The sequence below is a fragment of the Cervus elaphus genome, chromosome 12, assembly GCF_910594005.1.
Source record: "Cervus elaphus chromosome 12, mCerEla1.1, whole genome shotgun sequence".
NCBI classification, from domain to species: domain Eukaryota; kingdom Metazoa; phylum Chordata; class Mammalia; order Artiodactyla; family Cervidae; genus Cervus; species Cervus elaphus.
This window is the reverse complement of record NC_057826.1, coordinates 17,088,585-17,113,342: the sequence shown is the minus strand read 5'-3', so window position 1 is coordinate 17,113,342 and position 24,758 is coordinate 17,088,585. Positions and strand designations below refer to the sequence as shown.

Below are 24,758 nucleotides of genomic sequence, written 5' to 3'. Positions count from 1 at the left end.
TGACTAGTGGCCCGGAAACAGAGAGCATGCATATGGACCTGTCTCCCCTTGGGTCTTGGGGCTGCAGGCCCAGAGAAGAGGGTGTCTCCCTGCAGCCCCCAGGCACTGAACTCATGCCCTGACCGTGGTCCTAGAGGCTGAACCGGTACCCACTTAGCTTAACCCACGGCCGGGTGAGGCTGGGGTCTGGCTGGGGAGATCTCTACACCCACTGAGGGTCAAAGGCCGCCACTCCCATGCCAGTTCTGTCCCCTTCCCCACTCCAACCATTTCTTGTCATCAACCCACCAAATTTCTCATCTGCTGTTGTCCTGTTGCTAGTCATGTCCGACTCTCTGTGACCGCATGGACTGCAGCACACCAGGCTCCTCTTTCCTTCACTGTCTCCCAGAGTTTGCTCAAGTTCATGTCCATTGAGTCAGTGATGCTATCTAACCATCTCATCCTCTGCCTCCCTCTTCTCCTTTTGTCTTCAATCTTTCTGGCACAGGACACCCTCTCCCCGCTTCCTGGGGCAATGGACATCCTCAGTCTCGCCTGTGAAAGCTTGGAGATATTTTTCCCCTCCCCATTTAAATCACTCAGTCATTTAGCAAACATTTATTTTGCCTACTAATTAAAGCTCGCTGTGTAAAGGGGAAATGGTTGGATAAACACAAATCATTAATGCATGCACTAGAAATGTGAGGAGCAGAAGGGAGCAAGGATTATGTACCTAATGTAATTCTGGCAGACGTGGCACAACCGGACATGGATGCCAGTGCTTCTGACTCTCTGACCAGGAGAGATCAGGTCTGTGCCCAGGGTTGGGAATGGGGATGGGGGGAGGCAGGTGGATGCCACCCCTCTCTGTGCCTGGGCAGGTGAGGCCTTCCAGGCAAAGGGAAACTGGAGCTGAGGCTTGAACAAGGAGATGTATTTCAGATGAGGGGAACAGTGTATGTGAAAGCCCAGAGGCATGCAAAGGACATGGAGAGTTCAGCAAACAGCGGAGACCTCCTGAGTACCCCAGACCTGCAGCAGAGGCACAGTGAGGAAGAGCAAGATCTCACAGGGCCTTCAAATAGGGCCTTTCTAGTAGGGATTTGAAGACTTCCCTAAACTCTGACCCCTCCTAAGAAAGGAAGAAAGAAAGTGAAGTCGCTCAGTCGTGTCCAACTCTTTGTGATCCCATGGACTGTAGCCTGCCAGATTCCTCCATCCATGGGATTTTTCAGGCAATGGGTTGCTAGTTTCTTCTCCAGGGGGTCTCCCTGACCTAGGGAACCAACTCAGGTCTCCCACACTGCAGGCAGATTCTTTACCATCTGAGCCACCAGGGGAGCCCCTGACCCCTCCTAGAGGAGCTGAATTCCGCAGGGATCAAATCCATAATTGAACCAAATGAAGGTGCTTGTGTGCCTTCAGAAGGAAACGGAAGCATCAGGGGAGTGGACCTTCCCCAAATCAGCAAAAACACACTACTCTCTGGTCCACTTCCTGGGAGAAAGGCCCGCTTCTCTCCCTTCTGTGTCCCAAAGCACCCAGAGGGGAGCAAGCACCCAGCCAGGCTTATGAATTACTGCAGAAAGTTATTCATTTCTCCCTACCACATACTGACATGTGCATGGATGCCGGGACTTGCATTAAGCCCAGACATATTTATCCCTCTGGAAAAATGTTCCATCTGGCGTGAGTGGAGGAGACATAAGTTTGGGAGGTGAAGGGCAGCCATGGGACTTAGACAGCCAGGCTGCTGGGAGGAGGAGGAAGCAGCAGTGCTCGGGAGAAGCCGAGGTTCCTGACTCTCTGGGGCCCATCCCATCCCAGATCCCACAAGGCCCCTGTACATCCTTGTCGTTCTTTCTTACTTAAGCAAGTTCGAGTATCTGTTCCTGCATCCCACCTAGAGTCCCCCACCCCAAAGCACCCTGACATATCTGGCCCGGAACAACCAGAGAAGCCCCAACCCCCAGGTGGAAAGGCATCTTACAGACCAGCCAAGGCAGTGGTTCTGATGGAGCCACAGGGGCACCCAACTCCAGGGATACCCCACAGAGCCTGGCTGGCAGATGGCTTTATTCCACAAACAGTGCCGGAGCCCAGTATGTGACAGAGACAACGCATATATTATACCCATGTGTACTGTTATGTTTAATGTGTTGTTGTTTAGTCGCTAAGTTGTGTCCGACTCTTTCGCGACCCCATGGACTGTAGCCCACCAGGCTCCTCTCTCCATGGGATTTCCCAGGCAAGAATACTGGAGTGGGTGGCCATTTCCTTCTCCAGGGGATCTTCCAGGGATGGAACCCGTGGCTCCTGCCTTGGCAGGTGGCATTTATGTTTATGTTTATCAAGCTAGATAAAAACCAAATGAACACAGAAGTGTATAGAATAAAATGTAGGCTTCCCTCACACCCCTCTTCTCCAGTCCTCTGATTCCCTTCCCCACAATCAACCGCAGCCAGTTTTTCCATTACCCTTCCAGAAATTAAGATAGTTATATATATTTTTCTTACATATAAGTTATATATACTTTTCTTATATATAAGATAGTTATATATATATATATCTTTTCTCTTTCACAAGTGGCAGTAAAATAGACTGTCCTGCAGCTTCCTATTCATGCTAATATTGTTCTTGGAGATTGTTTCAGATCAGAATGTGTAATAACAGCCCCACAGTGTTCCACTGCCTGAATGTGTACTTTTTTTTTTCTTTTTAAAGTTATACAAAATCATCACAGCCAAGAGGAGGCTATGGAGACAGGAAGATTAGCTGTCCTGTTATCTTCTGGGACAGAAAAAAGGACACATAGGGAAAACTAGGGAATATGAATAAACACAGACTTTAGCTAGTAAAGTATCAATCTTGGCTCACCATCAGGTTTACCATACTAGAGAGTTCCCTAGTGGCCTCGGTTAGGATTCCAGGCTTTTAACGCTAGTGCATGTGTGCTCAGTTGTGAAGACAGGGCCAGTTCAGTCTCTGATCTGGGAACTGAGATCCCACAGGCCGTGCAGAGCAGCAAGGAAAAAAAAAAAAAATATATATATATATATATATATAGTATTAGTTACTCAGTTGTGTCCTACTCTTTGAGACCCCATGGATTGCAGCCCACCAGGCACCTCTGTCCATGGAATTCTCCAGGCAAGAATACCAGAGTGGGTTGCCATGTCCTTCTCATATATATATATATATATATATATATATATATATGCTGCTGTTAAGTTGCTTCAGTCATATCTGACTCTGTGCGACCCCATAGATGGCAGCCCACCAGACTCTTCCATCCACAGGATTCTCTAGGCAAGAATACTGGAGTGGGTTGCCATTTCCTTCTCCAAAATATATATATAAGTATAGTATGTATATACTATACTAATGTCAGATGTTGACAATGGGGGAATGTTGGGTGTCGGGTTTACAAAAGCTCTGTACAATCTTCACAACTTCTCTGCATGCTTCCTGCTGCTGCTGCTGCTAAGTCACTTCAGTCGTGTCTGACTCTGTGTGACCCCATAGATGGCAGCCCACCAGGCTCCCCCGTCCCTGGGATTCTCCAGGCAAGAACGCTGGAGTGGGTTGCCATTTCCTTCTCCAAAGCATGAAAGTGAAAAGTGACAGTGAAGTCGCTCAGTCGTGTCCAACTCTTAGTGACCCCACGGACTGCAGCCTACCAGGCTTCTCCGTCCATGGGATTTTCCAGGCAAGAGTACTGGAGTGGGGTGCCATTGCCTTCTCCGTCTGCATGCTTAAAACTGTTATAAAAAAATGTTTATTTTAAAAACGTTTTAAAACATACAGATGTTGGGATTAATAAAGTATCACTTCATGTAAAAGCCTTACTGACTGCCTAACAGTTCTGGGCCATGATGTAGGTTCCTCAGTCAAACAAATACAAGCACTTCCGGGAAGGAGAATGTCAATTGTTTTACGATTCCATAGGACTGTGCCCCTGAAATGGTGGAACCCCCATTCCCCTAATGGCACCCTGTCAGTTTACCACGCGGAAACGGAGGCTAGAGAAGGGGTGACTGGTGCCCGGTCACAGACTACCACCTGAAGCCCCATCCACGCCGGCACCGGGCTGGTTGGCACTCTGCTGCCCACACTGGGTCAGCAGTGGGTCAGACGTCCTGCCACGTCCTCCCTCCTGGGAGGTCATTTAACAGGCTGACTCACAAGCTGAAGGAAAGACGCTCTAACGGTGGGTGTCATGCACTGGTTAGCAGAGGAAGCCTCTTAGGACCCTTGGCATCCCTCCCCTTGATGCCTTGGAGGAAGGCGGACTGGGAGCGGCTTCCCGCGGACACTGTGGCGGCAGCTCGGGCTCGCGAGTCGGCGCCCTTCCCGGAGGGCTATCCGCGCCTTCACCGCTAGAGGGAGCCGCGAGCGGCCCCCACGGCGCCCGGCGGCCCTTCCCGGGCCCGGGCCTCCGCCGCCCAGGCTCCGCCAGCAGGCGAGGCGTCTGATCCAGTCCTGCGGAGTCAGGCCCTCTGCCGCCCCGACTTGGGGAGGTGCCCAGCACCCTGAATGTCACCGTGGGGCCCACGCCCAGAGCCCCTACCCAGCCGTTCCCCTCGAAAGCCCTTCCGTGCTCAGTTCAGTTCAGTTGCTCAGTCATGTCCGACTCTTTGTGACCCCATGGACTGCAGCACACCAGGCTTCCCTGTCCATCACCAACTCCCGGAGCTCGCTCAAACTCATGTCCATTGAGTCGGTGATGCCATCCAACCGTCTCATCCTCTGTCGTCCCCTTCTCCTCTTGCCCTCAATCTTTCCCAGCATCAGGCTCTTTTCAGATGAGTCAGTTCTTTGCATCAGGTGGCCAAAGTATTGGAGTTTCAGCTTCAACATCAGTCCTTCCAATGAACACTCAGGACTGACCTCCTTCAGGATGGACTGGTTGGATCTCCTTGCAGTCTGAGGGACTCTCAAGAGTCTTCTCTAACACCACAGTTCAAAAGCATCAGTTCTCTGGCTTCTCCAGTGCTACGGTTCTCATTTTATGTTAGGGCCCAGAGAGGGTAACAGTCACGCCCAGGAACACCCAGCTAATGTTTGTCAGAACCAGATTCCAAGGGGGTCTGGCCCTGATCTCCATGCCTCAGGAGTTCCCCCTCAAAGGGTCTCAAGCATTCTCACTGTCTCCTTCTTTCCTGATGGGGAAACCAAGGCATGGGGCAGTGCTAGGTAGGGTGTGTTAATATACACTGTGTGTGTGGGTGGCCCGGCCTGTCAAGGGTAGACAGGAGGCTGAGGCTGGGAGGCCAGCCCCCTGACAGATGATCACCGCAGGAGAGCCTGTGGAGGGCTGAGGGTGCCAGCCTGCCCAGGGTGAGGGGGTGGGGGGAGATGCTGGTGACTCGCTCCTGTGGATGGGTGACAGCTGCAGCCTCGGGTGGGAGGCCAGAGGCCCCACATGCTAATAACTTTCACTCACTGCCTGAGGGCTAATCCCATTACTGTCCTGGACCCCCTGGGACCACCCTTCCTAATCCCCTGCCTCCCTCTGGGAATGGTCCAAGGCCCTACCACGGGCCCTTGCCAACCTCAGTCACATGCAGACCTCGGGCTCTGTCTGTCACCTGTGCCCACCCCTGCCCAGTTCCCATGGAGGTCCAACCTTCTCCACCTGCCTCTCCCTCCAGCCTTGCCCCTGCCTGCCGGTCCCCAAGCCACCTGCCCCAAATGGCCTCCAGCTACGCTCCAGGCTTTGTGCACCCTCCTTGCCCTTTCTAAGCAGGCTTCTGTTTTAGTTTCTCATCAGGTGAGAGCCTGGGTCCACAGTGTTTCCATCCGTTAGATGGAGACAGTAGCGCCCACTTCATACTGTTGTTCTGACGATATGGGGAGGGGCCACACAGCAAGTGTTTCATTTACTGCAGTTCCTGGCACAAGGGACACCGCCAGTGTCAGTTGCTGATGTAATTAACATCAGTGGGATGGATATGTCAGCCATGCAAGGGGAGTGGATGTGTTCTGTCACCAGAAGGAAGCTCCATGGCCTGGGGGCTGGTGTTAGAGGGAGGTCAATATGACCCGAGTACCTAGTCCTCACACCAGTGAGAGGAGCCACTGTGTAGACTGGGTATTGGGCTCTTTCTTTTCCTCTGCACCAGGTTAAACCTCTGCACCCCTTCATGAGGCAGGCACTAGCCACACCTCCATTTTGCAGGTTGGAAACTGAAGTTAAAAAACAGCTGGGCATTCCCTGGCGGTCCAGTGGTTAGGACTCTAGGGCTTCCACTGCCAAGGGCCCAGGTTGGTTCCCTGGTTGAGGAACTAAGATCCCACAAGCCTCGTGTGTGTGTGTTAGTCACTCGGTCGTTTCCGACTCTTTGCAACCCCATGGACTGTAGCCCGCCAGGCTCCTCTGTCCATGAAATTCTCCAGGCAAGAATACTGGAGTGGGTTGCCAGTTCCTGCCTTGAGGGATGGACCAAAAAAAAAAAAGAGAGAGAGAGGCAGTTATGAAGTGGTGGAGCTGGAATCAAACACAGCTCTGACTCCAGAATTCTCTGCAGCATTCTACTGCTTCTTGAGACTCTCTTCTAATGAGAGCTGATGTTAGAGAGATGTCCGGCCCCCCAAAAAGTAGTGGGCTTCCCTTTTGCCAGAAACATTGCAGGTGATGCTGAGGGACAACCAGTCAGGAACCCTGAGGTTCCATGACAGGCCCCAGTCCCCGCAGTGTCCCCAGCCACCAGTTTCCAGGCCAGGTCAAGCCAGGTCCCTCCCCAGCCCTTGGCCCTCGGCCTCCCGCTTCCCTACCTTCTGCTCCTCCTCATTTACATAAATTATCTCTCCCCAATTATCTATCCAGCTGTCCCAACCGTGATCTGTGAATGAATTAAAAACAGAATATAATTTAATAATGGCTGATTAGAAGGAGATTAGTTGTTATATAAAAAGGAAAAGCCAAGAGCCAGCTAGTTGCCCTTAATCTGAGCCAATACCATCGTTATTCAGGAAAGGCTACCCTGGCTGTCATCAGGCGAGAGAGGCATGAAGACGAGGGTCAGGGGAGAGCCCAGGGGAGGCCAGACCACCCTAGAGAGAAGATTAAGGCATTAGGGGCTGGGAATTTGCGCTCCAGACAACTCCTGTTACTTCCCTGGGCCTTGCTCCATTCTTCTAAGTGGGCTTGGGTAGTTTCTGGGGTCCCTTCTTGATCTGAAGTCTAGATGCCCTCAAATCAAGGCACTAGGATTTCCCAAGGCAGCCTCTGCCCCCACAACAGACTCTGTTCAGCCCCCACTGGCATAAGGGGGTTCAGGAGTCTGGTGTCTTCTAGGAACACAGAGGAGTTGGGCTTAAAGACCTCCCCAGGAGGGGACCCTGTTTAGGGTAGATGGTAGAGAAGGGGCTGGGGTTGGTTACATCAGGAAGGCTTCCATGAAGGAGAGACTGGCAGAGACAAAGAGGATGTCAGTGCCCAGCAGGGTCTCTGGCCCCCTTGCCCTCAGCTTAAGGACTGGATGTGTCTCTGAGATTCCCAATCATCCTTTCATTCTCAGCTCATGAGCCCCTCCTCCAGGAAGCCTGTCCTGATCTCCTGAGCTTTGGGGTTTCCCCAGTGCGCCCATATTTGCCCATCAGAGCCCATAGCACATCTACTTATGGGACATTTATGTCCCCATTTGTGAGTTCCTCGAGGGTGGAGACCTGCTTTTCATCTCTATGTCACCAGTGCCAGATACACAATTGTCACCCAACAACATCACTGACTAAATAAAGATACCTCCTCCAGGTCACCCTCGTGTGAGTTATGTGCTCCCCAAGCACACTGTGATTATGCCTTTAAAAACAAAACAAATCAGAGACTTCTCTGGTGGTGAAGTGGATAAGAATCCTCCAGCCAATACAGGGAACATGGGTTTGATCCCTGGTCTGGGAAGATCCCACGCGCCACAGAGCAACTAAGTCCATATGCCACCACTACAGAGCCCACGCTCTAGGACCCATGAGCCACAACTACCAAGCCCGCGTGTTGGCAGCTGCAGAAGCCCATGTGTCTAGAGATTTTGCTTCACAGCAAGAGAAGCCACTGCAATGAGAAGTACAAGAACTGCAATGAAGAGTAGCCCCCGCGCACTGCAGCTAGAGAAAGCCTGTGCAAAGCTATGAATACCCAGTGCAGCTAAAAATTTTAAAAAATAATAAAAGAAAAAAATAAAGCAAGTCACCTATGGAGAAATAATATATTAATACACAGTTTTAAGGATGGATGGATAGACAGAGGACTTGGAGTCAGACTGCCCGGATATGAATCTCAGATCCACAACTGATGACTGTGTGACCTTGGGCATGTGACTAATCTCTCTGTATCTCATCTATACAATGAATGTATTTAGTATTTTCCACCTCATGGGGTTTTTATAAGGATGACATGGATGAATAGAGAAAAGCATGTGAAACGGGGCAGTGCGCACTTAGTAAGTGTTCATGGTGTTACCCCTGTAGCTCAAACAGTAAAGAATCTGCCTGCAATGCAGGAGACCAGGGTTCGATCCCTGAGTCAGGAAGATCCTCTGGAGAAGAGAATGGCCATCCACTCCAGTATTCTTGCCTGGAGAACCCCATGGACAGAGAAGCCTGGTGGGCTACAGTCCGTGGGGTCACAAAGAGTCGGACACGACTGAGCAACTAACCCTCCATGGTGTTAGTGTGTGTCACACTGGTTTTGCCAGTGGTGGGATCTCTGAGAACAGGACTGGACTTCTCATCTCTGTGGATGGTGTTGGATGGACAGACAGGCCTGCATGAGGCTATCTCAGCAGTCCTGGCTTCTGCTTTCACACTGAAGGTTCCAAGGGGGCACACGCTGACCAGGACCAACACGTTTCTCCCACCCTTGATGGGCAGTCTGTCTGCTCAGTGTCAGACTCGGAGTCCCAGCTCCTCCCGAAGAGGCTCACAGCTTCACGGGGGAGCAACATGGCCATGAGAGGGGTCTGACCCGGGGTTCTGGTCTGGGTCGCATGCCCCATGTACTGGACATCAGAGGATGTCTGCCTGGCCTGAACTTGGCATGGAGGGGCTGGGCCCTGGGAAGTCATGAGCGAGCTGACCAGGGAGAGAAGGCTGAAGAATCCTCTGCAGCAGCTGACTCAGGGCTTCAAGGAGCAGATGACAAAGGGGACACGGTCTCCAGGGCCAGAGGCGGGCACGGTGGATGCCAGAGATCGACTTTCAGAACGTGAGGAGATGCAAAGTGTCTGCAAGGCAAGTGTTTGCTGATTGACTCACGGAGAGCTCCAGAAATTTCCAGACCTGCTCGGTTATGAACACCTTGATTCCTCCTGTGTGGGGAGGGGCCTGGGAATCTGTGTATTTGACAAGACTTTAGGTGAAGTCTCGTGAACAGGTGATTTCCTCCCCCATCTCCTCCTCCAGGTCCGGGAGCTGCAGTGCCCTCCGGGGACAGGGGCTGACTGTGACCTCACCCTTCTCAGCACCCTCAGACAGCTCACCGAGCCCCCCACTGCATGCACACACAGCCCAGAACAACCTCCCTGGTGGGGCCCAGAGCACATCCATCCATCCTGAGGCAGGAGGCCTCCTGGGGCCAGCCTGGGCTGTGGGATAATTTGATATTCAAATCCTGGCAAAGACCTGCTTCAAATTGCTGCAAATTAAGCTGATTTTGTCCCTCCGAATGAGGGATTTGCTCCTGTGGATCAACCCTTCCCAGGACTTGATGAGGTCAGGATTAGAGCCGGAGGGCCAGGGAGAAAAGCCTGAGGTGGGAGGCTGGAGGGCTGGTTGTTGGTGTGAGTGGGGGAGGCCAGCCCCTGCGTGCCTCTCTCCCCAACCCTGGAGTCACGGAAGTTTCCCGGGGTCTCAGAACTCAACTCTTCTCAGCGATGAGGGGTCATCTGGGTCCCAGAGGGGCCGGCCTCGCTGCCACCCCCGTCCCCCGCCATCCTCAGAAGAATCCAGCCCTGCACCATTCCCAAAGTGGACTGCATCTCATCTTTCCAAGCTCCTGAGACCCAGGGCCCCAACTGAGCGCCCCCATATTACAGATGAGTAAACGGAGGCTCCGAGAGGTGAGCTGAGGCTTTGCAGGCCGAAGACAAGCTGGACTCAACCTCTGCCACCAACTTGCAGTGTAATCTTGAGCAAAGGGTTCTTGACGGTGTGTGCACAGCGCTACACACAGCAGAAGCATAGCAGTAAGCATCAGCTGAAGTTACAACCCACACAGCAAGCCCTGGCCAAGACCCCGAATCTGGGAGGTGGCAGAACAGGGATTGGGATCCCAGCCTCTCTGACCTGAAGCAGAGTCATCCCTGACTTCTCCTGGAGGTCTGTGCCAGTTCCTGACTGAGCCCCTCCTGACAGCCCCCCTTCCTGGAAGAACCTCATTTCCATCTGCTTTATCAAGGCCTGCACTGTATATTGCAGCCATTTCAAATTGCACCATTAAAGATTTTATGCTGGAGACGTTAAAATTAAAAAGATCTATGTGCAAAGAGTCACAACGAATTTAATCAACTTGATTTAATAGAAAACAGCAAATGGAATTTATGATGTTCCAAAAGACAAGGGAATTTTTTTTTCAACCCAAAATAATAAAAAGCACTTTGTGGAAAACAGAAAGTGGAGTGGGGTGGGGGCAGGGGCTCCCCATCTGAGAGTTTATCAGAACCTAATCCGCGGGGAACAACCCCAGTCAGGGCTGTTTGCCCGCTAATCCCAGCTGCCATTAAAATATTAAAGATAAATCTAATCGTCTCTTTATCCAAAATAAGCGACTTTTGTGTGGGGAGAAAACATCTAACCCTTTGGGAGGAGAATTAGTCCTAATGCATCAAATGGAATTCGGTCCAGGCTGGGGCGAAATAGGGTTTAGAGGCAAATGAGATGGTAATAGAAATAAAACCCAGAATAACAAATTAAAAACCCTCATTTACACGAATTAAAAGGGCTCACAAAAGGGCTGGAAGCCCAGGCCTCCCGTCCTCATCCCCCGGGCCCACAACCCCCTCCCCTGGTCTCACCCCCCCTCAGCTGGTCACCCACCCACAAGCGCCCAGGAGAGGAGCCACGGCCTGACTTCATCCTTTCGACTTGGGCCCAGCACCTTGCTGCAGATGCCCCAGCTTCCCCCGCAGAGCCTGAGCCCAGGCTGGGATCCTGAAGCCTCTGATTGAGTTAGGCATCTCTCCACACCTCTGGCTGGGGGTGGGGGTACGGTGAGGGGAGTGGGGAGGGAGGTGGGGGGCGGTCTGGGGTCAGACAGAGCTGGGCCCCTGTCCCAGTGATGCCCCTCACTATGTGAGGTCTTTGTTTAACTTCTTAAACTCCCCAGGACCCCCACACTGTTAACTCAGGGGAAAATACGGATAATGCTAGTCTCCACACTTCTGCAGCCCCTCTCCATGGCCTTGACCTCCTTGCTGCCCCCTGACCCAGCTCCCCTGGATTCAACAAGGTGACATTGGGACAGCCCTCATCTCTGACCCAAGGTGACCACTCAGTAGTAAACTCTTGTCAAACCCTCCTTCAAGGCTCCCTAGGCAGCTTGGCCACCTCCCTGGGGAGGTCAGGCCTGTGCCCCCGAGGAAAGTCCCCCAAGGGGAGGAAAGCTCAGCAATGAGTCAGCCTGGAAGGCAGCGGGGTAGCCAGCAGCCAGTCTGAAGAACTAACTGGGGTCACCCCTGAGCTGTCGCTCGAGAGGACTGAGGCCATGTTGGATCTACAAGCTTCTCACTAAGCAGCTCTTTGTCTCCTAGGTGGCCCCAGGGCTGACCCGTGGTTCCTCCTTCATGGTGGGATTTGGGGGCTCTGACACATGCTTTGCCCCACTTGGGACCCCCCTCCCCACCCTTGGGTCCAGGTCTGAATTCCCCACTTAAAATCATACTTTCTGCCTTCATGGCAGGATGCTTATCAAAGGAGACACAGTCAAACAAAAAGAAAAGAAGAAAAAAAAAGGAGACACACTCAAATAAAAAGAAAAGAATTATTAAAAAAAAAAAAAAAAGGCAACACCCTCAAATAAAAAAGAAAAGAAGGAAAAAAAAAGGAGACACACTCCCCTCTGGGGGACTCCAGGGCCCTGTGTGAGCCATCACGGACTTGACGGGTACAGACAAGTATGACAGACCCCTTTCTGGGAGCTTCTTTGGACTGCAGAGGGGAAAAGGTGAGGAGGGGCTCTTGTGCCTGAGGCATTCCCCCCACCACACACACATAGGAGGCCGGAACACATCTCTGACCTGCCCAGCCTTCTTAACAAATCCACTTGAACAGGAAACTCATGTTGACAGCATTTTATTACGGGATATTAAGTAGAATTGGATTGTGGGGCTAACCCTTTTGCTGGCTGACTGTTGGCCTCCTCTCCTCTGCACCCACCACAGTCCCTCCTCCCTCTGGGGGGTCCTTCGATGGGGGCTGGGGGGGTGTCTCTCTTTCTACTTTCTTCGACACCCACCCCACCCCCACCCTTGGACTATGCCAAGTGGTGATTCTGGGAAATTGGGATAACTGGAAGATATTCCTGGCCACGTGGGAGTGGGTGACCTTCTCCCCAGGATGACTGACTGGAAACGTGAGGAGAGGCTGGGTGGGATGGGATTTTTCCAGAGAGGTGTCCTAAAGCCTGAGGTCTGATGGACAAATGTTGAGGAAAGACGGAAACAGGTACAGAACTTGGGGGAGGGGGGCCATTGATGGAACCTGTCGTAGCACCCAGGGAAGGCGATGGGTTCTCAGAATAATACACAGTTCTGGGTTAACAGCTAGTGGACTTCCCTGGTGATCTGGTGGTTCAGAATCCACCTGCCAATGCAGGGGACAGGGGTTCAATCCTTGGTCCAGAAACTAAGATCCCACATGCCGAGGGGCATCTGAGCCCATATGCCACAACTACTGAGCCCAGCACTATAAAGCCTGCGCTTCACAACAAGAGAAGCCACTGCAATGAGAAGCTTGCCCACCGCAGCTAGAGAGTAGCCCCCCCGCTCGCCTCAACCAGAGAAAGCCGGCGTGCAGCAGTGAAGACCCAGCACAGCCACTAAATAAACAAACAGCACCTTTATACAAGGTTGTTGTAAGGATTAGAAGTAAATACAACATTTGTGAGTGCCTACCATGTACCAGGCACCATGGCAAAGGGTTTACACACATTCTCTCATTTCCTCATAACCTTATAAAGTGGATTCGTTACTTATCCCCGTTTAGCAAAAGAGGAGACTGAGGCTCCCAGAGGTCTCATAAATGCCTGAGACCATACAGCTTGAGAGTGTTGAAGCCAGGGTCTGACCCCAGCCATCTGACTTCAGAACTGTGCTTTCAGCCATTGGACGTAATAGCTCATATCAGCTGTGTTACTAACCACTTACAACAAAATAGCCAAGATGTGGATTTTGGTGCCAGATGGCTGCTCAGATAGTGTGTAGGTGTTTGTCCACAATTCTTCCTTCCCCCTCTACCCTTGTCAGGGCTTCCCTGGTTGGGGGAGATTGTGGTCCCACCCCATTGCCTCTGGTCTTGACTATGTGACCAACTTCAGCCAATGGGATGTTAGCCGGTACGATGCAAGAAGAGGCTTTGAATGGCTTTGTGTGGTTTGGCTGCCTCTCTTCATCCTGAACTCTGCTAGAAGAGCATGTAGCCACAGTCCCAGAAGGAGATGTATGAAACAGACCTGGAACCAACCCACAGTTCACAGCCAAGCCTAGCTGTGCCTGGACCCCCAGGGCCCAGAGCAAACGATAAGACGTCTGAGTTGTTGTTACACCTTATCTGTAGAAGCCATGGAGCTGCCCTGCTCCAATCCCCCTTCAAGAAAGAACTTGCTGTTGAGGGGCAGGAGTGTGGTTAGCAGAGAGCAACCAGCTGTAGCCTTTTTCAGATCCACTGCAGCACTGCTTTTTCTTTCCTGCCAGCTTTATTGAGATATAATTGACACGTAACATTGTGTGAGTTTAAGATGCATAGCATGTTAATTCAATACATTTATAATCTGCAAAATGATTACCACCATAGCATTTGTTGCCACCTCCATCCCATCACGTGGTTACCAGTTATTTTTTTGTGGTGAGAGTATTTAAGATCTATTCTCTTAGTAACATTCAAGTACATAATCCAGAAATACTGGTTATAATCACTCACTGCAGTGTTTGAGTGGCTGGGTATGATGAGCATAGGTTCTAGGGTCTAACCATTTCTGCCCAACTCAAGGCTCCTTTAAGGGGCAGTCTTTGCTCTGGAGCTCCCTGTTAGATAGTCTGAGATTTTGTCAGATCTTCATTGTGGCATGAGACTCTCCCTGTCCAGTTCTGCTCCCCCTGTCCTTTACCTTTCACAGGTGTTACCCTCACCTCCATCCCCAGTAAACCATTGCGTTCCTAACCCAGTCTCAGCATCTGTTTTCTTAGAGTAATTGAACTGACTCAGCCTTATTGCCACAAGACTTAATTCACCTGGGTTCAAATACTGACTACACAATTCACTAGCTGCCTGACTGTAACCAGACGATGACTCAGTTTCCTCATCGGTAAATAAAAAAAAAAGAAAACAGAAACACCCATCTCATAGCTTTTTTCTGAGTATTGACTACGATAATCCATGTACAGTGCTGAGCACTCGATAAATGTTAACTGAGATGGCCAGAGGTAGTTGTAAATCTCAATAAATAAATGCTAGCTATCTATGAATGATGCACAGTAAAATATCAAGTCAACAGATATAAATCTAGGGCAGATCTTAAAAGACTGAAGAGTGAGGAAGGTAGGCAAATGAGTTGCAACTGTGGACAAGTATAAAGTAGAAAAAAGAATGCAAGCTTGCAAATGAGATGGTCAATATATTCTGAGCCATCATTTGTAACCAGAAAAAAGATTACCAGACTTCTGTGTGATCCTTCACCATCTTCTAAATACTTTCATGCATATTTCCCTCCAAGAGCTCTCCAAGAAAGCCAGTTCAAGCATCACCATCTCCATTTTACAGGTAAAGAAACTGAGGCACAGAGATGCTAAAATGCTCACCCCATAGCACACGAGTAAGTCCTGGAGGCAGGAGTGGAGCCTTGTTTGCAGATCGACCTGCAAATAGCGTACTGGGCATCATGGGAAAGCACCAGAACAAAAGAGTCAGGGGCTTCCCTGCAGCAAAGTCAGGTTGGTGCTACCTCAACCACTACAAAAGCGACTCTAGGGCCTACCACTCAAGAGGGTGTTTTAGATAGCACAGAAGAGGATCAAATGAACATCAGCTTCTATGAGGTTGGAGAGGAGAGACAGATCCAAGAGAGGTTTTCATCTGTCAGGACTTGGAGATAAACCAGATCTCTGCTGTGATGACAAGCCCTTAAGTTACCTCCAACCCAGGTCAAAACATTTCATTTCAAATGCTTCTCTGTGGTACTAGTGAAGATTCACTTCCAGCCTCTAGTAACAGAGACCCCCAGTGGTTCAGACACTGGTAGGTGGAGGGAGATGGAAATTTTTCTATCTGTGTAAAAAAAGCTTGTTGGGGGCAGAGCAGGGCTGATGTGGTAGCTCCTCAGTCTGCAGGTACGCAGACTCCTATTATTTACTCCACATTCCTATTGTTGACTTCTATCCTCAGGGTCACCTCACAGCCCAAAGCAACTGCTGAAGCACTAGCCATCATGTCTGTATTTCAGACAGGAAGCTGGAAGAAAGGCAGAAAGAGCAAAAAAGGTATGTAGGAAACATCTTAAGATTTCTGCTCGTATTTCTTTGACTACAACTTTACCAAATGGACAATTGTAGCTGAGAAAAATAGGTTAGGTTGGAAAATGTAGTATTTTAGCTATGGACATCACCACTCTGAATAAAACATGATACCAAGGCAGAGGAGAGAATAGAAATTGAGTAGGCAACTATTCGTCTCAGCTATACCCATAGAAACAGATTTTATTAGGAGATCTGTCTCCAAAGTCCTGCTCTTCATAGCCCCATATTATTCATAGCTCAAATTTGACCCAAATTAGATTATTAAGGGAAATTAAGGTTCCCAGGTAGGACTGTGTTGGGGTTAGGTACTATATCCACAATTTTAATAGCTTGGCTTCAGGTTTATAAACAACTCTGTCTGATTTGACCCAAAAAGGAATTTACCAGAATGATATTGAGTAGTTCAAAATTTCTCCAGAAGGTTTGGAATCTAGAATCAATGCCCAAAAGCCTATCACAGCACTGGTCTGGTGTAGAAGCCACTGCAGTTACTGCACCCCTTACTGGATCCTGAGTTGCTGGACCTCCCACTGCTGCCACCACCAACCCTGGGCAAGGATCTGCTGTAAACCTGTCACCCTGCAACTCGCGTCTCGCTGCAACCACACTGCTACCAGAGGAGATTCTCAAACAGTTTTTGCTTCTTTGTGTCACTGGCTTTGGATTCAAAGTCCAGGGTGCTTGCTTCTGACTGGTGCAGCCCAGGTCACATGGCCATGTTCTAGCTGCAAGAGAAGCTGGGAAAGCAAGTATCTGGCATTTCCAGTTTTGTTGCAGAACTGGGGCTCTGTCTTCCACTAGGACTCATAAGTTGGGGAATTCTCCCAAATAGGGATCAAGTTCAGATGTTGGGCAACCCACAAAATAGTAAATGACTATTATAGGATTTTGTAGATGTTTCATGTAAACCTCACAACAACTCATTTTATGCATCATAAAATTGAAGCTCAGAGAAGTGAAGTAACTTTTTTTTGAGGGGGAGGGTTACAGACAAGTTTTTCTGAGTAGGCAAATTCATAAAAACAGAATCTTTGAATAATGAACCCCTCTCCCACCTCCCTCCCAACTCCATTCCTCCAGGTTGTCACAGAGCACCTCCTTTGGGTTCCCTGCGTCATACATCAAACTCCCACTAAGAGAGGCCTCAGTTCAGTTCAGTTGCTCAGTTGTGTCCGACTCTTTGCGACCCCATGGAGTGCAGCACACCAGGCTTCCCTGTCCATCACCAACTCCCGGAGCTTGCTCAAACTCATGTCCATCGAGTCAGTGATGCCATCCAACCATCTCATGCTCTGTCGTCCCCTTCTCTTCCCGCCTTCAATCTTTCCCAGTAACAGGGTCTTTTCCAAGGAGTCAGTTCTTCACATCAGGTGGCCAGAGTACTGGAGCTTCAGCATCAACATTAGTCCTTCTAATGAATATTCAGGACTGATTTCCTTTAGGATTGACTGGTTGGATCTCCTTGCAGTCCAAGGGACTCTCAAGAGTCTTCTCCAACACCACAGTTCAAAAAGTATCAATTCTTCCGTGCTCAGCTTTCTTTATGGTCCAACTCTCACATCCATACATGACTACTGGAAAAACCATAGCTTTGACTAGACGGACCTTGGTCGGCAAAGTTAATAGCAGCAGTTACCCTCCATCCAAAAAGCAAATCTCATCTTCCACAAAGAGGTGCTTACACTTTGGAATCCACAGAGACACACAGTGCTCCATCCAAGTCAGATCAATACGAGTTTATGGACACAGTGGAGTCTCCCACTTGGCATGGAACACTCAAGAACCCACTTTGTATTAATATAACCCTCACTTCTGGCATTATCCACTGGACACTGCATCCTTGTCTTTTCCACTCTCAATGCAACCACAGCCCAGGGCGAAATCTCCGGGAAATGAAATGAAATCACAATTCCTTCCCCAGAAGGGGCAAGCTTAGCCCCAAGTGTTCTGGAGAAAAGGGTTCAATTGCAATACACAGATGACAACTCTGCCCCCTTGCAGCACCCCAAAGGTCTTGAGTACTCTGGACACTTGGTCTGGCTTCAGGAGCTCGACTTTGCTAATCTCCCATTGGGTCGAGAGGAGCTGAAGACAAAGAGTGTGCAAAGGAGAAGCCTCTGAGAAACTCTCCCCATCTCTGTATCCCGCCAATCACCAGATTCTCAAGTCACTGACTGAACATCCTAAACCCCAGCAAACTGGGCAGTGGGACCTGGTCCAGGGCTGGACAGACTTGAAAGGACTCTTTGAAACCAGCTCATGCAATGGAGGCTGGTCTTTTGGCAAAAGGCTCACTTGGGCTCAGTGGTTCTTCCTTGCAGACATTTCAGGGTATAGGACTTAATCGTCTCAAGCTCAGATGCTTGCCAAATGCTTCCCTGACTTGTGTCTCTGCGAAGCAGCTTCCAGGCTCACTTCAGATGGCAGACTCCTAACCCTTGACGTTTATATTCTCGAGGGTGTCCCGTCAGCCTCACAGATCTGCCCCCTGACTCCTCATTACACCCCCTCCGTAGTCTGGTCTCCAGCTCAGGGGTCCAGGCATCTGCAGGGGCTGCGCCCTCTGTCAGAACCATCACATCACGTGACTGGCTCCGCATCCCGCGGGTCTCAGCTTCCCTGCCCCCTCCCACCCACACCCTCTGCCCTTTCCCTTAGAGAAGTGAAATCACTTGCTCAAAATAAGGACAAAGCTGCCCACCCCAGAGGGTCAATAAGTAAGGAATCTGGAAACTTCTTTGTGGGATGAGACCTCAGTGGCACCTCTGCACTTCCACTTCTCCTTCCGTGACTGGATGTAGCATTGCCATGGTTCCCTTGCTCCCACCTGCCTCTTGAGTCTCTGGGAAAGTCATCCTCAAGGACATATGTCTGCTGCCTCCCTTTTGTGAGTCTCCTCCAGGCCATTTCCTCCCATTTACAATAGCTTAATATTAATGGCTTCTGTAGGCAGCTCTACTGATCACAAAGACCTGCCTGAATCTGACCCTCCCTCCCAATTCTGATAAGTCAACAAAGGCTGAAAGTCTGGGCACAAGGATATGCCCTTGAACCAGATCAAGGTCCCATGGGAAAATCTCTGGTCCTAAAGAGAGGGCTGCTGGGACTCTAAGGATAACAGAAGCATCAGCGAGACTTCTGGGCTCCAACATCTCTGAGCTTTAAAAATTGCACTCTGCCTGGGAAAGCGCTTGCTGCTCTCAAATTTTTTGTTAGTAATCCCCAGTCCATCCCCTCCCTCTCTCCCCTCTGCCACCTTCATACCCTAAAATTGACCAGTGGTTTCTCTGGCTTGGGCTGCATAGTCCACCTCCTGACTGGCCTCTTCATTTCACAACTGCCAGTAGCTTCTCTTCCCTTTGGGGATACCATCCAAAGTCCCATGAAGTCCTGCAGGCCTGGACCCCTGCTGACCAACTGAGTTCCCCTCAAAGGTTCGCCTGACCTTCAGCCCTCCCTTCTAGTCTCCCTTGCCTCCTTGGTGTTCCTTAGAAACACCTACCTGATTCTTCTTCAGCTGTTCCTCCAATCCTGCCACCTGCCTCAGCCCCCAACCTGGCTGGCTTCCACCTCTCAGGTCTCTGCCAAATGTGGACACCCCAGAAACCCCTCTCTGTCCTGCATCCAAAAGAGATCCCTCTTGCTGTCGGTCTAAAACCCCTTATCCGACTGTGTTTTCTCTTTAGCGCTTCCGATTCTTAAATTATCTCATTTGCTTACTTACTTGCCTGTTAGTTAACCATCTCTCAAACTAAAATTTAAGTACCATGGAGGCCTTGCTTTCTTTTACCCCCACGGTATTCCTATTACTGGTATCTGGCATACAGTAGGTGCTCAGTAAATACTTGTTGAAGGTTCTTGACTAAATTGTCTCACAACATTCCCATAGGGCAAAAACAAAGATCCTCTCAGGGCAACAGAGATGTAGTCACTGTGTCACTGGCTCCAGAGTCAAAGTCCAAGGAGGTTGCTTCTGATGGGTGGAGCAGGTCACATGACCGTGTCCTAGCTTCAAAGGAAGCTGGGAAAGCACGTTTCTGGCCTCTCCAGTTTACTTGTGGAATTGGGGCTCCGAGACCCATCACTGGAGACTGCAGGGAGACTGGGCACAGTCCAGAGGCATGTAGCAAGCTGGTAGTGAAGCAGGTCCTCTAAGCCTTGCTCTTCATCTTTGTTCCACACTGCCCATAGGTGAACACTGGGGAAGAGACAAGGGTGACACATGTGAGATGTTTTTCTTTTTCCTCAAGAGGCTAAGGAATGGTTACAGCTGAGGGGAAGGCATGGGCAGAGAGTTGTGGGCGCCTGAAACCTGCTGGGTGGTGTCCGGCTGGGATAAGATCCTGGGGGAGCAATAGATGACACCTGGAACACCTACCTAGAGATGAGATCTTCTCTAAGGCTGTCTTGAAGGCAGTGTCAGGAGTCTATTCCTTCCTTCCCACTCCCTGGAACCCTCCAAGAAAAGTCCAAAAGGTATAGATTATATCATGGAGAACTAAGAGAAGGACTCCAGCCCAAGTGTTTGAGGTAAGATGCTCTTGTTAGACCAAGGTTCTGGGGATTCACCAGCCTTGGCCTCAGTAGCCCTTCTTAACCCCTTGGGAGTATCCCTTCCTTTTCTCTCTGGGGTAGGGGCAGGATGGTGGCTCAAAGCATTGATGGGGCACCATTTGCTTCCCTATATCCAAGGTTCTTTCCTCTGCTTGAAGCTCTGGTTCCATCTTTAAGAAACCAAGGATACAGTGGATTTGGACTCTGATTAGCCCTTGGAAGCTGCAAATTCCTGGGGAGGTCACCTAGCCTCTCTGAGGTTGCTTCCTCATTTGAAAATTGATACACATCTTTCAGGATAGTTGGGAGGATTAGTTGAGACAGTGTGAAAAAGTCCAGAACTCAATAAAGGTTCATTGTGTATAACTTCAACGTGAATCAAAATCACTCCTGTTTTTCCTCCTAGCATCAGCCCCTTACTGAACAGAGAGGATGGGATATCTGGTCCAATGTCTGAAGACAGGAGGATGAGAGAGTTGGAGCTCGGGGACTCTGTCAGGACACTCTCTCAGGACAACTGTCCAGCACAACAAAAGACAAGGTTTACTCTCAGGGGTAAGCTCGAAATACACAAGAGCATTAAAAAAAACTGAAACACATTCATGGGTGACAGATTCATAATGGGATTATTGATTCAAACACAGATCCTTTCTCTTCCTTGCATTTTCCACCCTCCTCCCTCCAAAAATTGTTGCTGACGGCTGGGCAGTGACTCAGGGAAGCAGCTAGCAGGGGACAATGACTTGGCTGCAGCTGGTGCTAAAAACGACCAGCATCACAGCAAAGGAGGGAGATGGTATCGTCTCTCAACCTAATCTCCCTCCCTGAGACTTAGTGTCTTATATTTGCAACAGGGAGGAAAGAACTTGAGAAGCTGAGTGGATTAAATGCCATAAGGGGTCTGACACCCATTAATAATAGTGATAAGAATCATGATGTATGGAGTCCCCAGGGCCAGACACCATGTTAAATGCTTTAAAAACAGCAACTCCTTCAATTGTGGACTCAAACTCCATGAGGCTAGGGCTAGGTCTGTCTTGCTCCTTGCCATATTGTCAGCCCCAGGTATGGAATCTTCCTGCAAGATGATAATAACAACCAACACTCCCAGGAACCTTATATTGTAGCCTTATTTTGTATATTTATGGTATAACCTTACTCACTATTCTTAGCACTGTACATTTCTAATCTTCATGACAGTTTTAAGGGGTAGGTACTACTATTATCCCCATTTTATGGATGAGGAAACTGAGGCACAGGAAGAAGACAGAAGCTGGGTAGATTTCCCAAGATCACCAAGCAAATGATAGAGTTGGAGTCTGAGTCCAGGAAATCTGGCTCTAGAGTCCATGCCCTTGACCCCTATGCTAACTCAAGGGGTCAGGAGATGCTCACAGGTCCACTGTCAGGCTATTTTATAGGTAAAGCAGTCGAAGCCAAGACGGAAGTTAAATGATTGGCTCAAAGTCACAGAGCTATTAGGATCCAGGATGTAGATGCACGGTGACCAAGCTAAATGTCTCTGAAAGGCATTTACTCCTCCAGCCCAAGCCCTGGGGCACTGCCTTTCCCTGTAGCTTCCCCCCACCCCAGAGTCCACAAATGTCCTCAGTCTGGGTCTAGCCTCAGTAGGGCAGCTCAGAGACAGTCCCACCAGTCCTTCCAGAGCCCAGTTCCCAGGGTGGGGCTGGCTGCAGGCTGACACTGGGTCCTCCCTTCACTGCAACTTCTGGCAAGTGTGCCTCTCAGAGGGCCTGGGGTTGTCCTTGTTCCCAGCCTCCTAGGGTGGGATGGAGACCGTCTCACTGAGAGCAGGAACTAGCAGCTTCAGACACAAGGTTTGGTCAACAGATTTTTCATTCTCATCTCTTGGCAAGAGCCGAGTTTCCATCACTCACATGCTTGTTTTCCATCACTCACGTCCTTGCCCATTGGCTGGCATCTGGCTCATCGTGGATGTCCCGTGATAAGTCAGGGATATGACAACTGCCATTTATGAAACATTTCCATTTATCCTCCCAGGGTAGGCTGGCATAGAGAGGAGGCCAAGAGAGGGATGGAGTCAAAAGAAAACAGCTTTTGACACCAGATTCATTTGATGTTGAGTCTGGCCTCTGCTACTTACAAGCTAGGGAGCTTGGGACAAGTCACCTAACCTTCCTGGAAACTTAGGTTTTCACATTCAAGAAATGGGGATAGAAATTCTTATCTGGAAGACAAAGCCACTGCTTTGCACAGCTCCAGGGGGCACCATTCACGTGGTTGTCTGTGTGACTGGTACCACAAAGAACCCAACTCCACAGAATAAAGGTGAAGGATGCTTTGAGACTGAATATCCCTGAGTCTACACCTTGCAAGTAAGAATAGCTATGACAGCTTCCAAATGTGGAACCAAAATGCTAACAGGATTCTTGTGAAGACCTGATATCATGCTGTGTAAATGGACTCAGGAACATGGGTGCACAGTAGGCAAGGCATTATTATGGGATAAGGAGGCAGTCCTTGGAGTGAACAGTGCCTGTTTCCCAGACAACCCCTGCAATGAGGGATGTCCCTGCCTAGTTCTGGCTCCTATGTGGACCAGGCCAGAGCAGATGAAGACCCACCTTCCAACAGCCCTGTTAGCAAGGCCTCAGCTTCCATATCCTATCAGGTTTCCTCTTACTTCTCAGATTGGCCTCATGGTGACCAGAGAGGGCACTGGATACTCTGGCAGTAGGCTGGGAGAGTTATGGGGTTTCAATCTATTTGGGAGTTTGCTGTTGACTAGCCCAGAAATCCTGAATGGAATTTCTCCCCAGCCTTGTTTTCTAGGGTCTGCCCAAGGCAACTGACCCTATCTTTATTTCCCCTTGTAGAGTGCTTTCAAGTCAAGAAGCCCTTAATAAAAGCCTACTATAATAATTCCGTGCGCTCGCCCCTCCCGTCCTCTTTCCGCCATCTTTCCGTGCCGCCAGAATGGTGCACATGAATGTCCTGGCTGATGCTCTCAAGAGTATCAACAACGCCGAAAAGAGAGGCAAACGCCAGGTGCTTATTCGGCCGTGCTCCAAGGTCATCGTCAGGTTTCTAACAGTGATGATGAAGCATGGTTACATTGGTGAATTTGAAATCATTGATGATCACAGGGCTGGGAAAATTGTTGTGAACCTCACAGGCAGGCTAAATAAGTGTGGAGTGATCAGCCCCAGATTTGATGTGCAACTCAAAGATCTAGAAAAATGGCAGAATAACCTGCTCCCATCCCGTCAGTTTGGTTTCATTGTACTGACAACCTCAGCTGGCATCATGGACCATGAAGAAGCAAGACGAAAACATACAGGAGGGAAAATCCTTGGATTCTTTTTCTAGGGATGTAATACGTACAAATAAAATGCCTTAGAGGAAAAAAAAAAATAAAAATAAAAGCCTACTATATACTGTGCTAGGCACAGTGGAGAGGGAAGTATTAAATACCAAGGTGGATAGACAGTCCTCAGCCCCAAAAAGCTCACAGAAGAATTAGCTGAGGAGATGGAGTGCAGTCACTATGGAGTCCATGGTGTGCGTGCGTGCGTGCATGTGTGTGTGTGTGTGTGTGTGTGTGTGTGTGTGTGTGTGTAGAATCGCCTTCACTTAACACTTGGACCCAAGGGAGCTCTTCTCCCTGAAAGCAAGGAATCAGTAACTCCACTGCCCGCCTGTGGAATTCGGGCATTTCTTGTTTCTCCAGGTGAGGGTCCTGCCTGCCTAAAGCAGTTTTCTGCTGCCTCTCATGGCCCAGTTGCCTTTCCAACTGGCCCAGTGGCTGCAATTCTGCAGCTTCCAACACAGAAGTTAGTCAGGGGATCCCCTGTAGACTGGGGACAGAAGCTCACCTTTTGATTGCCCCTCACACCCTCCTCCTTCCCTCCACATCAACGATGCGCTCCTCTTCATTTGTTTGCTCAGTGAACTCTGAGGTATAGCAGACCCTCTGACTTGTCCACCTGATTGACTGGGAATCCCTAGCTCCTAGCTCAGAGCTGGTAAAGGCTCAATACTTATTAGTTAAGGGAATGGATAGAAGAGCAAATCTTTTGGACAAACTTCATACTTCATTCTAGGAAGATGTTCAGATGTCCAGCGTTGTTCTCCAAAAGAAGTCACCACCACTCCTCTTTACTTCCAGGGACCCCTACACCTGACCCCATTCATTCATTCATTCATTGGGGGGATATTTACTGAGTAGCTCTTCTAAACTAGGCATTGTATCTTGTGCTTTGGAGATCCCCACATCTCCCACTTCAAACCCCAGGCCCTTCCTCTCCCCATTGCCACCACACAGCTTGCCCAGGACGCTTGTTCCTTCCTTGCTCTTCCTTTTCCCCAGGGGTCCCATATTTGGGCTTCCTTGACCCTGGCAAACCTGAATAGGAGTTGAGGGAGGGAGGGAGCAGGGCTCCCAGTCTCTAGCATCTGCCCTCAGCTCATCCTCCCACCCTACTCCAGGGACAGTCCAAGCTGGCTCTGCCCAGA

At 49.8% G+C, this 24,758-nt stretch overlaps 1 protein-coding gene across 1 annotated transcript; it reads left to right on the top strand.

Moving 5' to 3' along the window:
* The first annotated feature begins 23,167 nt into the window (after positions 1–23,167).
* On the top strand, positions 23,168–23,657 carry LOC122704962 (40S ribosomal protein S15a-like). The gene has a single exon (XM_043920119.1). It carries the CDS (start codon positions 23,220–23,222, stop codon positions 23,610–23,612), a length of 393 nt encoding a protein of 130 aa, XP_043776054.1. The 5' UTR covers positions 23,168–23,219; the 3' UTR covers positions 23,613–23,657.
* Positions 23,658–24,758: the final 1,101 nt, after the last annotated feature.